Source organism: Dipodomys merriami, unplaced genomic scaffold (genome assembly GCF_024711535.1).
Source record: "Dipodomys merriami isolate MVZ:Mamm:240054 unplaced genomic scaffold, mDipMer1.0.p SCAF_277, whole genome shotgun sequence".
NCBI lineage: Eukaryota > Metazoa > Chordata > Mammalia > Rodentia > Heteromyidae > Dipodomys > Dipodomys merriami.
The window spans coordinates 516,076-532,024 of record NW_027204237.1 but is presented as its reverse complement, the minus strand read 5'-3'; the positions used below and the strand labels follow the sequence as shown (position 1 = coordinate 532,024).

General features: G+C 43.9%; 1 protein-coding gene across 1 annotated transcript in view; it reads left to right on the top strand.

The window, feature by feature from the left end:
- LOC138837843 (stromal membrane-associated protein 2) overlaps positions 1-11,845 on the top strand; it is a 54,846-nt gene extending 43,001 nt beyond the window's left edge. Inside the window, exons 5-10 of the mRNA XM_070036846.1 lie at positions 3,711-3,797; positions 6,324-6,405; positions 7,806-7,912; positions 8,676-8,841; positions 9,259-9,575; positions 10,523-11,845. Of these exons, the coding sequence (XP_069892947.1) occupies positions 3,711-3,797; positions 6,324-6,405; positions 7,806-7,912; positions 8,676-8,841; positions 9,259-9,575; positions 10,523-10,648 (885 nt within the window). The 3' untranslated portion in view covers positions 10,649-11,845. The remainder of the gene's footprint in view (positions 1-3,710; positions 3,798-6,323; positions 6,406-7,805; positions 7,913-8,675; positions 8,842-9,258; positions 9,576-10,522) is intronic.
- The last annotated feature ends 4,104 nt before the right edge of the window (positions 11,846-15,949 follow it).

Below are 15,949 nucleotides of genomic sequence, written 5' to 3'. Positions count from 1 at the left end.
CTTGTACTCAGGGCCTTGAGTTCTTCATTCAGCTTTTTTGTTGTTGGTGGTGGTCATAGGGCTTGAACTCTGGGCCTGAGCACTATCCCTCAGCTCTTCAGCTGTGGCTCTTGAGCCACAGTGCCACTTCCCATTTTCTAGTGGTTAATTTGAGATAAGAGTATCAAGGACTTGGGCTGGGAAGTTGGCTCAGTGGTAGAGCGCTTGCCTTGCATGCATGAGGCCCTGGGTTCGATTCCTCAGCACCACATAAGCAAAAAGAAAAAAGTTGGAAGTGGCGCTGTGGCTCAAGTGGTAGAGCGCTAGCCTTGAGCTGAAGAGCTGACGGACAGCGCCCAGGTCCAGAGTTCAGGCCCCACGACCGGACCCCCCAAAAAAAAACAAAAACAAAAAAAAACAGAGTATCAAGGACTTGCCTGCCGGGGCTGGCTTTCAATGGTGATCCTGAGATCTCAGCCTCTTGAGTAGCTAGGATTACAGGCCTGAGCTATTAGCACCTGGTGTTGCTCAGCTGTTTTTGTGTGTGTATGCTGGTCCTGGGGCTTGAACTCAGCCTGGGCACTGTTCCTGTGCTTTTATGCTCAAGGCTAGCACTCACTTGAGTTGCAGTTCCACTATCAGCTTTTTGGTGGTTAGTTGGAGAAAAGAGTCTCATAGACTTCCTAGACTCACAGACTTCCAGCCTAGGCTGGCTTTGGAAATGTGATCCTCAGATCTCAACCTCCTGAGTAGTTAAGATTATAAGTTTGAGCCACCAGTGCCTGGCATGCTCAGCTTTTAAAAAAAAAAAAATCATGGCTGGCACTTCCACAGCTCCACTTCCAGCTTTTTGATGATTAATTGGAGACAGTCTGGTGAACATTCCTGCTGAGACTGGCTTTGAATCTTGGTCCTCCACATCTCAGCCTCCTGAGTGTAAGATCCACCCTGGGAAGGCAGAGCATTCTTCCCTCCTCTTGGTTAAGTTTCTACGCAGTATCTAGGTCACCTAGGTAACTGGTATACTTGGAGGCAGTCATACCCCCCACTCCCCTGCCTGAGGTCACATCCACATCTGGTGTGGAGATACCTTCTTCCACCCCTGGCCTTGATAAGTCATGGTCTGGCTGTGGTTTAACCCTTTTCTTTTATTCCTGCTTTATGGGCTTCCAACTTGACTAGAAGAAGCCTACAAATAAACCTTTCCCTTGCCTGAATACCACATGCTGCTTTTTTCCTCAGCTGCCAATTTAATTTACCTAGCACTGAGTATCAAGGATTATAGATGCAAGTCAATGGTTCCCAGCCCATCTCCAAATTCTTGTAAGGAATATGTTGGGCATAGTAGGCCAAGTAGAGTAATGTGTGTGTGTGTGTATCAGTATATATGTGTATATACACCACACACACACACACACACACACACACACACACACACACACACACACAAAATGAAGTCAACAGAAGCAAGAGTAATTAAATTATCAGTTGCCTTCAGTTTCACCAATGTGTACTTCCCTATCAGTTTGTCAGTCTCCCTTTGAAGTGATTATTAGTCTTTCTTGCTCCTGAGAGGAATGTCAAAGGGAGGCTACCATTTTCCAAGTCTGAAATAGTATATCTTACCCAGGATAAGTACAAGATGCAGGCAAAAATGTAACATGGCTTCTGAAAGAAGAAAATAGGCCCCATTATTGATGACTAAGGAAGAAGCAATAAATGTAATTTGGAATGAGGTCCTTTTTTTCTGCCAAGGGCCATGTGGATATTATAACATCATTCTCAGGCTATACAGAGGTCTCAACAGAGGCAGCAGGTAGCAGATAGGTCATTGGAAACTGACATCTACCAAATGCCAAATGATTTCAAAGGTCTTATTCAGCCTATAGGCTGGATATTCCCTACCCTTGGTAGACCTTTAAACAGCCTTTGACAAGATCCTATTCTGTAGTCACAGAAGTATAGGGAGTAGGAAATTCTCCAGTCTTAGCACAGGTATCCATCCATCCATTCATCCATTCTCTATTCTAATTACTTACTTTAATAGATGATATTAAATCACCAAGTTCACATGGAGCTCTCTAAGCCTTCACAGGTAATTAAAAGTTAAGCTACTTGGAATCAGCTCCAGATTGATCTTTGGAATTTGTGTTAAAGTGGCATTAACTAGTAGTGTATTTCAACACACAGGCAAGTAAATATAACTATTGTATATATTTAGGGAAAAATAATGGCCTCTTAACTTAGTATGTAGGATTCTTACTTCACAGTCATCCAGAAAAAAAGACTTGTCAATTATAGTAACTGCCCCTATAAAGTATTAACCTATTTGTATAGCTATAGTATGGATGGCTTCATCAAAAAGGGTTTAGAACTGAAGAACACATTTCCTTTTATTTATAGAAAACAATGGTCTGTACTATACTCTGTTCTTTGTGACTGAAATATAAAATCTGATGAGGTCAGAAAAGGTAATCTAGAAGGTAGGAGTAGGGGAGGCTTGCTGTGTATTCATAGTTATGTTGCTGGAGTACTGAGCCCCAGTAAATAAGCTTTTTAACTCATTAGAAGTTTTATCTTGAGAAGGAACATCTTCTTTCCCAAAAAACAATTTTAAGGACTGGGAAGGTGGCTCAGTGGTAGAGCGCTTGCCTTGCATGCCTGAGGCCCTGAGTTCGAGTCCTCAGCACCACATAAGCAAAAAGAAAAAAGCCGGAAGTGGCACTGTGGCTCAAGTGGTAGAGCGCTAGCTTTGAGCTGAAGAGCTGAGGGACAGCGTCTAGGCCCATGACTGGACCAAAAAAAAAAAAAAACAATTTTAAATTTTTTGATTTGCTATGCTGAGATTTTCTTCTAAATTTCTATGAAAATTTTTTCTATGAAAAATTTTAAGCCAAGAATTAATATTTGCTAAAGAAAACATTCATTTTAAAGAAAAAGAAACTGACTTTTTATAAAAGAGTTGCTTATTTACTTCATTTTTAATTTATTTTAATTTATTTATTTTTGTCAGCTGTAGGTTTTGAATTCAGGGCCTGGGCACTGTCTGAGTTAGCATTCTACTACTTTGAGCCACAGAGTCACTCCAGTTCCGGTGGTTAATTGGAGGTAAAACTCTCATGGACTTTCTTGCCTGGACTGGCTTCAAACTGTGGTCCTCAGATCTCTGCCTCCTGAGTAGCTAGGGTCATAGGCCTGAGCCACTGACTCCTAGAATCCTTTTTTTAAAATTGTTGTTGTTAGAATTAATCTTTAAATTAAGGTTTGTTTTCTGACTTTCAAAAAAAAAGGTGATGAATATTGAGAGGGCTTGTGATTAAATTTCTACAGTGAATAAGCTGAGTATGCTGAATACGAGCTTACTTAATAATATACCAAGATAAGGGTGAAAATGTAAGCCAGTTAAACTGGGCTTATAAACAGACAGCACACCTTTAAGCCTTGTACACTGCCTATATTGGAAACTTCAAGAGTCATGAATGGGTTCCTAGGGGACAGTGCTAAGGATGGGGGGGATGTTCCTCATATACCATTTTCTGATGTAGAAGTGGTCAGCTCCCATCCCCCCCACCAAGACACGCTCCCAGTTTGTCATACTCCTGCACCTGTAGAGACGTTAGTGTCCTTTTTGGATGCCTGGAATTGTAACTCATTGAACTAGTAACATGAGGCCTCTGATATACTAATCATAGTAATGCTAAGACCTTCATTGTCTTATTAAATCATTTTAGAAAGAGAAAGATGACAAGTGGAAAAGAGGGAGTGAAGCAGCTCCAGAGAAAAAAATGGAACCTGTTGTTTTTGAGAAAGTGAAAATGGTAAGTGGGAATGTGCATGCCTTGTGGATAGATGGTTTGGGGAGTTTACATGTGAGAACAACAAGGGCCAAAGGCTTGATGGCTAATCGATGATACATATTGGATCGCTGTACCTGATAAAAGAGTCCTATGTGCAGATTAAGTTGCCTGCTGCCATTTCTGCTTCCCCATCGCCTGTTGCAGCTTGGTGTGTTTTCTACCACTTCTCTTTGGGGCTTGGGACTGCATCTGTTCTGTCTGTGCATCCATGTCAGAATACCCCAGCTATGTGACACTTTCTGAACAGATTCTACTTCTACATTAGTACTTCCCTTGCTAGACCTTTTTTTTTTTTGTCAGTCCTGAAATTAGGGCCTGGGGCACTGTCACTGAGCTACTTTTGCTCAAGGCTAGAGCTCTACCACTTGTCCACAGTGCCTCTTCCAGCTTTTTCTGTTTATGTGGTACAGAGGAATTAAGCCTGGGCTTCATGCATATTAGGCAAGTGCTCTGCCACTAAGCCACATTCCCAGTCCTTGCTAGACCTTCTGTGCCTCATTTTCCTTCTGCAGTTAAGAGCAGTCAGAAGTCAGGCCACACTGACTTCTTTTTCCCAGGACATCCTGTAAATCTATTATTAAAAACTTAGTAAGAGACACCTTTCCACGTGTGTCTCTGTGTTCCTGGCCTGTCTCGTCTCCAGTCATCACGGTGTCTCCATTGGAGCTGAATTGGCTTGTTGGTATTGTTTCAGTTATTTCTTTGCTCTTTAGCATGTTTCCTAGCTGTGTTATGTGTTATGTGTATTTGAGTGCTGCAGGCCTTTGTAACAACTGGCGACCTGAAGCCTGTTAACTGTATAATAAAGACTCCAATATTCTATATTTAAAAAAAAAAAAGAGCCGGGCGCTGGTGGCTCTCACCTGTAATCCTAGCTACTCAGGAGGCTGAGATCTGAGGATCGCGGTTCAAAGCCAGCCCGGGCAGGAGAGACCGTGAGACTCCTATCTCCAATAAACCACAGAAAACCGGAAGTGGCGCTGTAGCTCAAGTGGTAGAGCGCTTGCCTTGAGCTGAAGAGCTGAGGGACAGCGCTCACGCCCAGAGTTCAAGCCCCACGACCGACCAAAAAAAAAAAAAAAACTTAGTAAGAACTTAAGAGGGCTGGAGAGGTGGCTCAATGGTAGAGCGCTTGCCTTGCATGCATGAGGCCCTGGGTTTGATTCCTCAGCACCACATAAGCAAAAAGAAGTGGCGCTGTGGCTCAAGTGGTAGAGTGCTAGCCTTGAGCTGAATTGCTGAGGGACAGCGCCCAGGCCCAGAGTTCAGGCCCCACGACCGGACACCGCCCCCCCCCCCCAAGAAAAGAACTTAGAATCTTGGGAGAGGACTTTTTTTAACTATTGCTTAAGAGTTTTGTTGTCGTTGTTTTTTTAATCATCACTGTGAAATGTTTTGTTTTTAGACAAAATTGTTAGGAATAGTGGAAAAATAAATTGGCAATCTTTAGTTTGTTTTTATGTGTCAGTACTGAACTCAGGCCTTGTACATTCACTTGGCTTTTTCTGCTCAAAACTGGCACTCTACCATTTAAGCTTCACCTCCACTTTTTTCTTTTTTCTTTTGGCTGGTTAATTGGAGATAAGAACCTCAGATTTGGCTTCCCTGGCTGGCTTTCAAGTCCAGTCCTCAAATCTCAGCCTCCCAAGTAGCTACAATTACAGATGTTAGCCACCAAAAGGTTGTTGGAAGATGGGCACCCGTGGCTCATGCTTGTAATCCTAGCTACTCAGGAGGCTGAGATCTGAGGATGGTGGTTCAAAGCCAGTCAGGAAAGTCCATGAGACTCTTATCTCCAATTAACCACCCGAAAACCTGAAGTGGCACTGTGGCTCAAGTGGTAGAGGGGCAGTGCCCAGGCCCCGAGTTCAAGCCCCATGACTGACCAAAAAAAAAAAAAAAAAGTTGGTGGAAATTTATTGGCTCTTGACTCTTATATAATTAGATACCTGTTTTTATCCTTGATTTTCCCATGACCAAAAATTGCTGTTTCTGGGGCTGGGAAGGTGGCTCAGTGGTAGAGTGCTTGCCTCACATGCATGAGGCCCTGGGTTTGATTCTTCAGCACCACATAGCAGAAAAAGCTGGAAGTGGTGCTTTGGCTCAAGTGGTAGAGTGCTGGCCTTGAGCTGAAGAGCTAAGGAACAGCACCCAGGCCCAGAGTTCAGGCCCCATGACCACCCCCCCCCCAAAAAAAAATGCTGCTTCTGTTGGATCCCCTCTTAAGTGGTTGTTCTGGTTTCAGGAAGAGCAGATACCTCCAAAAGGCTAACCAAGTACAGACAATACTTTTGTTTCTCACTGCTGCTCTAGTTTAAGCACTCATAATTGCTGGCACTTCCTGAGTCTTGTTTTTTTGGTAACTGTCTTTGAATAACACCAGTCACAAGAATACCTGTGGCTTTACAATAAAAAGTAGGAGTGGGGGGGTAGGGAACAGCTAAAAACATCTGCTTGATTTTTTTATATAATGCATTTCTACCTTAGCCACAGAAAAAAGAAGATCCACAGCTACCTCGGAAAAGTTCCCCCAAATCTACAGCACCTGTCATGGATTTGTTGGGTCTTGGTAAGAATTAGGCTTTTCAACTTTCATTAACTTATACATTTGATGACTACTCAGTGACCTGGGAGGGTTGATAGAGATGGGATTCCAGTGTATGTCTTCCTACCGCCATTATTCTCACGTTCTTCCTATTATGCTTTAACATCTGAGCAGTTGTTTGAAGGAAATGTTACTGGGACATTTTTCAGAACACAGTACCGTGTAATAGTTAAGAGCATGGCCTTTGGAGCCAGAACCCCCATGTACTATCTCTGAGGCCTTGTGTGGTTTACTTAACATCTCTGTATTTTCCTAACTGTGCAGTGAGGATGATAAAAGTCTTCACTTTGAAGGTGTTGTTCAAAAGATTAAGTGATATAATGCCTCTAAAAATCCTAGGCCTGTTGGGAGCCAGTGGCTCATGCCGTAATCATAGCTTTTCAGAAGGCTGAGATCTGAGGCTCGCAGTTCAAAGCCAGCCTGGGCAGAAAAGTCCCTGTGAGATTCTTAGCTCCAATTAACCATTCAAAACCTGGAAGTGGCACTGTGGCTCCAAGTGGTAGACTGTTAACCTTGAACAAAAGAACTCAGGGACAGCTCCCAGGCCCTAAGTCCAAGCCCAATAACTGACAAAAAAAAAAAAACAAAAAAACCACAAAAAAAAAAAACAAATAAAAAATCCTAATCCTGTGCCTGGCTTCACTGAGCACTCAATAAAAATTAGCATTTTCACTAGAAAGCACATTTGAGCCTTTTTCCACTTCCTTGTGCTCTACTTTTCTGCCCTTATCTCTTAATTTTCCATGTGTGATCAGTTCTGAAATGACCTTGTGTTCATTTTCCCTTTGAAGTCTTGATTTTGCTACTTGCAGGAAGCAAACCTGTTTTCTACCCCTGTCAGCTCTGGTGGCTGCACTTTAGTTCTCTGTTGCTGGTTTAGGTTATTGGCTGCTTAAATGTATTTTTTTTTTAATTGTGAAAATACTGTACAGAGGGGTTACAATTACATGGGCAAGATAATGAATACATTTCTTATCAAGCATTGTAGCCTCCTCCTTTGTTTCCCCTTCCCTTAAATGTATTTTTTTTTGTATCATTCATTATTCTCTGAAAATGAATTCTAAACACCTTAGCCATCAAATAGCAAGAAGGCCATCTTGGCCCCAGCTGTGGTGCTAACATAGCCTTCAGGTTTGGGTTTCTTCTGCCCTATGCCTGCCAGCAAGGCTATCAGCTACCCCAGAGCTCTTTTGGGAATGTGGGGTAAGGCCTCTTTTGAGAAGTTCCATTCAAGCTATGTGAGTCCAGAAGACTAGATTTCCAGGCCTCTGATGGACCTTGTCTGTCCACTCTGTTGTTTAGAATAGAAGAATAGTGTGGTCTTACTAAGCAGTGCTACATTTTAACTTGATCTCTCTTTCTAGATGCTCCTGTGGCCTGCTCCATTACAAATAGTAAGACCAGCAATAACCTAGAGAAGGATTTAGATCTTTTGGCCTCTGTTTCATCCCCTTCTTCAGTTTCCAGAAAGGTGAGTCTTTTGTGCTTTTTAGGATGAAAGAACATTCTGGAAAGGATGATCACTTAATCATAGAACTGAGTCATGCTTTTTGGTGGAAGTGGACTTGGATTTCCTTGATTCCTCCCTTAATGCTGTGCCATCTCTGTCACAGCTTACAGTTAATTACTTTATACCATTTTGTCTCCTGTCCCCAAAGTGTGGCTCCTTGAATGGGCTTGCATGGGAAGTTATCATATTATAAAGGCTTATAATTTGGGTCAGTTTTTCAGTGTGAGCTCCTGCCAAGGTACTGAGGACATGAAAGACTTGAACTATCATGGTTATCACGAGTGTGATACCTGCAGCGTGATAGGAGCAGCACGAGGTGTCTCTTGTGTAGCATTTTGTATATTTTGCTAATAATTTCAAATCTTCAGAACCCCACAAAGTAGATATATTTAGATGAGGAAACATTATTTCAGAAAAGTTATGGGACTACCCTGTGGTCATACAACTGGTAAATGGCCTTACTAGGATCTAAACTCAGTTCTCTGTACTTTATCACTTGTAAACAGTTTTTTTTTTCCTACCAAATCATATCATTTTGCAGAAGAAGGTAGAATTATACCAGAGCTTAGCTATCACATTTTTTAATATGTAATGATAACTTGTCAGATACTGTCTTTACGTGAGCTGCCAGTTCTTATTGGAAAGGTGAGGGTCATCACAGAGACCTCTCCCTCTCCCCCCAAATAAGGACCATTCTGATTCTCCCCTTGCCCTCTGCCCTAAGGTTGTAGGTTCCATGCCGACTGCAGGGAGCGCTGGCTCTGTTCCTGAGAACCTGAACCTGTTTCCAGAGCCAGGGAGCAAATCCGAAGAAATAGGCAAGAAACAACTGTCTAAGGACTCCATCCTTTCACTCTATGGACCCCAGACGCCTCAGATACCTGCCCAAGGTAGAGTCCGTAGTCATGAGGGTGTGCCAGGGACACACATGAAGACATGCGTGCAGGTATTACTTGCTGTGACAAGGTACAGGTCTCTAGGAGCTGGGACATTATACAGCAAACAAGCCTGCACATGACATTATTGGTGGAAGTTAAAGCACTAGAAGATAGATATTAATGTAACTCAGGGCCATATATCTCTGGTCTGGCATCACACCTCTATGAAGTGAGATTTGAAATCTGAATGTGGCCCCTGAAACAAATGGTGGTGGCTTCACAGGTAAACCATAGCAAGTTTTTTTAGAGAATCTGTCTAAATGCTTTGCTGTGTAAAACAGTATTCTGAGTTGAGTAGTCTTGAAAATGTCTAACTAGAAAGGGGAGTGGTCAGTGAGTCTAGGCTAACATTGTATCCTCTCCTGGCAGCAATGTTCATGGCTCCTGCTCAGATGGCATATCCCACCGCCTACCCCAGCTTCCCTGGGGTTACACCACCTAACAGCATCATGGGCAGCATGATGCCCCCACCAGTGGGCATGGTAGCTCAGCCAGGAGCTTCTGGAATGGTTGCCCCCATGGCCATGCCTGGGGGCTATATGGGCGGCATGCAGGCATCAATGATGGGTGTGCCCAATGGGATGATGACTACCCAGCAGGCTGGCTACATGGCAGGCATGGCAGCCATGCCCCAGACGATGTATGGGGTTCAGCCAGCTCAGCAGCTGCAATGGAACCTTACTCAGGTAAGTTACCCCATTTTACTTGCCACAAAACTTCTGAGCCTTCATTAGAAACCTATCTTGTGGGGGCTGGGAAGGTGGCTCAGTGGTAGAGCACTTGCCTTGCATGCTCGAGGCCCTGGGTTCAATTCTTCAGCACCACATAAGAAAAAAGCCGGAAGTGGCGCTGTGGCTCAGGTGGTAGAGTGCTAGCCTTGAGCTGAAGAGCTGAGGGACAGCGCCCAGGCCCAGAGTTCAGGCCCCATGACTGGACCCCAAAAAAAAAAAAAAGAAACCTATCTTGTGCCACTGCTTTACTCCTTGAGCCCTTTCCATATAGATGAAAGAATGCCAGAGACATTTCTAGGTTTGCCTTTTTTCTAGAAGGCCTGTCTAAAAGCAGATACTGAAGAATTCTGAGTTCCAAAAGAAAAGAGTAACTGCCTAAATCTAAACCTTTCCCCCAAAGTCAGCTTTTAGAAAAAGTGTTTCCCTAGCTTGTCTGTTTCATTAAGATTATAAAATTTCTTTATTAAAAAACAGCCCATACACAAATCTCTTGTTTTCCTTCCTGCCTTTGTTCATTTGGAACAGCCCTGTTTCTTATTTTTTCCCACTGCAATCAGTCAAGCAAGCAAACATGCCCACATGCAGATGCTGTCTGCTGTAGCTAAGGCAGATGCTCAGGAGCTGCACTTGGCCTTGCACTCTAAGGACTGGCAAGGGTGAAGAGCTGCTGAATTTCTGCTCACTACAGCCAGGATTCCTTCTTTCTTTCCCTGACATTAGTCTCTGGCAACATTGGCCTCCTAAAGAGTACATGTCTCATGGCTTTGAATAGATGCCAGGGCATGTATGTGCCCTGTGTCTCCCTTTGTCTCATCCTCCCTTCTCTGTAGACTGAAAGACTGCTGCTCTGTTTTGGGCACTGATTGGCTGAATGCTCTGAAAGTCTCTTCATTCCCTTTCAGATGACCCAGCAGATGGCCGGGATGAACTTCTATGGAGCGAATGGCATGATGAACTATGGACAGTCAATGAATGGTGGAAACGGACAGGCAGCAAATCAGACTCTCAGTCCTCAGATGTGGAAATAAAAGCAAAACACCTGTACGGCTGGCATTCTCCTCAGCTCGCTCTGCTCCTTTCTCTTCCTCTCCTCTCCCATCCCCTTTCCTACCTCTCGCTGTTTGGTTTAGAAATCGCTCAATAAGTCATCTGGGGGTTTAGCATCCTGCCCAACCCAGCCACTTCCCAAACATGCTGACCTCTCTCTTGCTTTGTGTGTCCCCTGGCTGTCCCCATATCTTCCCTAGCTACAGCCCATGCCCTCTTCTGGCACCAGCACCTAAGAAACGGTCAGCAGAAGGCACTTAACTGCAGGGAAAATGTGTGCACCTTTCAGTTCCTTTCCTCAAGATTGTGCCCCCATGAGACCCTCAGAAAGGTTTGTGGGTGTTGTGTGTGAGGCAGAGGGAGGGTGTGAAGGTCCTTCTGCTGTTTCTTAGTGCTGGAAGTTTTGGTTGAAGAGGGAGGCATCATGTTGCCAAGCTTGAGAATGAAGACAGTACTGCAATCACATACTCCTTGGGCCTTGGATCAGGTTGACCCTAGCCCTGGGGTGAGGCAAGCCCCTTCCTGTGAGGATGAGCAAAAATCTGACTCCACTTCACCCTGAGTGCTTCCTGGATCTGGGGCTTCAGGACACTCTGCTTCCATCAGCCTTTATTAGCACCAAAGACTTCATGAAGGCCACCCCCAGACTCACAGCCCTTGCCCACCCCCACCTGCCTTCAGCAGGATCCAGCTCATGGCTGGAGGACCAACCCCTATGGGAATGCAGCACCTAACATATGCATTCTGTGTGTGTGTTTAAGTGTGTGTGTGTGTGTGTGTGTCCATACATACATCTACTACCTACTCTTTCCCCATCTTCTCTTCAATATTTTTGATTTTGTTTTAGGTTTACACCAGAGAGGAGTTAATTTATCAACAACTTGAAACTGTTGCCAGTTTTTCTTACAGTTTTCAAAAAAATGCCATCTCGTTGATCGTTCCCTTTCTCCTTTCCCTTCCCCTGTCCTCCAGTCAGTTTCATGCCTGCATATCCAGGTGCCCTGTGTATGAGGCAGAGAACCTGGACAGCTATCTTCTCAGCCATTGTTTACCCCACTTGAAAATTTAAACAAGACAACTTTGCTTAAAAGATTTCACATGTGGGAACCACAATGCCTGGTTGCCTTTCTCCTGTGTATGTGTAAATTCCTTAATAAACATTGCAGGGAAGGACTTTGCTTGGTTGTTACGGTGTGTCACTCTTGCAGGAGGGGAATGGGCATACGTGTTCCTGCCTTGTTTCTGTTTTTAAAATCCTGTTCTTAGTGCACCAAAGCCAGACTTAGGCTCCAGAAGTCAGAAAGGGTCCAGAGATATAAGTTGAGTGAAACAGAGATCTGTACCTATAAAGGTCTCAGAACATCAGAACCAAGAGCATCTTTTCCCTACAGATGGAGACCCAGACAAGAAAGCAGTTAGCTAGATGTTTACTTCCTTGGCAGGAGCTGCAGTAAATTCCCAGAGTCTAGACTTCCAGTCTCTTGTTCTCTCCCTATATCTGGGTGCTTAAAATGAGAGTTTAAACTTCTCCACAATAAGGGAGCAGTAGCTTTGTCTAGTAAAAATGATCCATCCCTTCTAAGGGTCAAAAGAAGTAGGAACTGAACTCTGGAACCAGTCACAGGAATTAGAGACAGAACATTCATCCAGGGGTGGGGGAGATTATAATATAAAGGAAAAATGGTCTGTAGTCATTTTCTTCCTCTGAGTCTCTGGTGTGAACCCTCCCTCCACTTCCCCCTTTCACTGTTTTCCTTCAAGTACCAACTTTTTTTTTTTGCCAGTCCTGGGGCTTTAACTTGGTCTGGGCACTGTCAAGGCTAGTTCTCTACCACTTGAGCCACAGCACCACTTCCAGCTCTTTTTGTTTATGTGGTACTAAGGAATCGAACCCGGGGTTTCATGCATGCTAGGCAAGCACTCTACCCACAAGTACCAACTTTTGACTGCTACAGAGGTAAGTAGGAGGACAGCACAGTGACCAAGAAAGTGGACTGTAGATCAGACTGCCAGGATTCATATCCCTTCTTTGAGCTCCCCAAAGTCTCTGTGTAAAATGGAGTGAATAGGACTGGGTGCTATGGTAATGGCGCTAAGGGACCAGGGAGTGATAGCAGCACACTTATGATATAAGGTACATGAGGAGCCGGGCGCTGGTGGCTCACGCCTGTAATCCTAGCTACTCAGGAGGCTGAGATCTGAGGATCAAGGTTCAAAGCCAGCCCGGGCAGGAGGGACCGTGAGACTCCTATCTCCAATAAACCACCAGAAAACCGGAAGTGGCGCTGTAGCTCAAGTGGTAGAGCGCTCGCCTTGAGCTGAAGAGCTGAGGGACAGCACCCAAGCCCAGAGTTCAAGCCCCACGACCGACAAAAAAAAAAAAAAAAAAATAAGGTACATGAGACCTGCAAGGTATTCCTTAGAAAGGCTAAAATAGCTTGAAAAATAGATTACATGACTTAATAATGTCCATATACTAATGGCGCTGAAAAATCCTGTGGGAAGATAACTCATGATTTTCTAGCATTTACTAACACTGTGGAATCCAACTTTTCTGGCATATCTAATATCCATGGAATACCATTTGGAAAAGCAACCAGAAAAATAGAAGATACAGTTGTGAGGTCTGAATAATGGAGGAGAAGAATGATGGAGGTAGAGAAAGGGATCAAAGAAATCTGAATTTCTAGGTAATGTGAAATGTTTTGTTGAACTCTGACCCTCATACTCTCACTCAGCATTTTTGCTCAAGGCTGGCACTCTTATCACTTGAGCCATGCCTCCACTTCTATCTGGCTAACTGGAGATAGAGTTTCAGATTTATTTGCCTATGTTGGCTTTGAAATTGATTCTCAGATCTCAGCCTCCTGAGTAGCTAAGATTGTAGGTGTGAGACCCTGATATCAGCTGTGAAAGCAGTGTTCTGGATGACCAGCTTGAAATTGGATTTAAGAGTTTAAGAGTTTGAGCCCAGCGCTGGTGGCTCACGCCTGTAATCCTAACTATTCAGGAGGCTGAGAGCTGAGGATCGCCCAGGCAGGAAAGTCTGTGAGACTCTTATCTCCAATAAACTACTAGAAAACCAGAAGTGGCGCTGTGGCTCAAGTGGTAGAGCGCTCACCTTGAGCTGAAGAGCGCAGGGACAGCGCCCAAGCCCAGAGTTCAAGCCCCACAACCCACCAAAAAAAATAAAAGTTTGAGGTTCAGGGAAGAGGTTATAAGCTGAGGCATGGCTCAAGCGGTAGAGCACTAGCCAGAACGAGGAGGAAATCAGACTGGAGAAATTACAGTTAGCCTCTTGGAGGTATAATTTGTTACCATGGTACCGGGGAGCAGGAGATTGTAAAGGGTGTATTTAGCTAGGCACTGGTGGCTCACATCTGTAACACTAGCTACTTACGAGGCTGAAATCTGAAAAATCATTGAAGCCAGCCTGGCCAGAAATGTCCATGAAATTTATCTCCAAAATAACCCATCAAAAGCTAGGCTGGAAGCATCGCTCAAATGGTATAGTGCCAGCTGTGAGCAAGGAAGCCATTCAAGGAAGAGCACAAGGGCCTGAATTCAAATCCTGGTACCTGCAAAAGGAAACTGCATGAATTCCAAATCTGGACTATGAAAATGTAAGAAAAATCATCAACTGTCTGTTTCCCCCTAAGAAAAAGATTTTAAAAAATTTGAAGTAACATTTTTGAAATACATACATACACACACATATATATGGTATAGAAAATATAAATGAAATAAATACTTAAAATAGTAAGACTGTCAAATTGGACCTTTTTTGTGGGGGAGGGGTCTGGTCGTGGGGCCTGAACTCTGGGCCTGGGTGCTGTCCCTCAGCTCTTCAGCTCAAGGCTAGCACTCTACCACTTGAACCACAGCGCCACTTCTGGCTTTTTTCTTTTTGCTTATGTGGTGCTGAGGAATCGAACCCAGGACCTCATGCATGCAAGGCAAGTGCTCTACCACTGAGCCACCTTCCCAGCCCCATCAAATTGGACTTTTAAAGTCTATTCCTCTGGTATCTGAAATCTTCCTTCTAAGATCACTTTCCTTCACCTGAAGTCCCATTTGTCCCCTGAAAATTCTTTTAACAAAGGTTTCTGTGTCTTGCCTGAACATAAGAGAAAATGTTCAGGGCTGGGAAGGTGGCTCCATGGTAGAGTGCTTGCCTCGCATCTATGTGGACCTGGGTTCAATTCCTCAGCACCACATAAACAGAAAAAGCCGGAAGTGGTGCTGTGGCTCAAGTGGTAGAGCGCTAGTCTTGAGCTGAAGAGCTAAGGGACAGTGCCCAGACCAACCAAAAAAAAAAAAAGGAAATGGGGGCTGGGAAGGTGGCTCAGTGGTAGAGCGCTAGCCTTGAGCTGAAGAGCTGAGGGACAGTGCCCAGGCCCAGAGTTCAGGCCCCACAACTGGGCCCCCCCCAAAAAAAAAATGTTTAAAGGAATAGAATAAGCAAGATTAGGCAAATGTTAACTTTATGACTTGAAGACAGCATTATTAGAATCAATACGACTCAATAACTAAACACTCAATACACAAGGAAAATATAGCTGTTCTAAACTAGTATTTTTAAAAACTAAATAAAACAGGGTGGTTCACAATTGTAATCCTAGCTAATCAGAAGACTTCTTCAATTAGCTAACAAAAAACTGGAAGGAGAGCTGAAGTTGAAGTATAGTGTGCTAGTCTTGAATGACCAAGCCAAGGGACAGTGCCTAGGCCCTGAGTTCAAGACCTAGTACCAAGACACACACACACACACACACACACACACACACACACACACACACACACACACACACACACACACACACACACACACACACACACACACACACACACACACACACACACACACACACACACACTATTAGAGACCAGTAGTTCATACAAGAAAAACAAGACCATAAATATGACAAATCTTAGAAGCATATACAATTTAGGCTGGATTAAGCATGTACCATATTGAATCCACACTAGTGAGCAACAAAAGAGTAAGGAAAAGTGGGGTGTCATTAGACACCTTTCCTTGCTTAGTCAACATGTTAGAATTCACACAGGGGTGAAGACTTGTGAGTGTAGAGGCTGTGAGAAAGCCTGTAGCCGGATCATTGGACTCTCCAGCCTCTTGAGAATTCATGCTAGAGGAAAACCTTTTTATGCAAAGACTGGGGGAAAATACTTTCCAGATTAGACAATTTAGGAAGCATGAGATTATTCCTACTTTTGTGAAACCTTGTATTTGTAATGCATTCAGTAAAACCTTCAGCCAT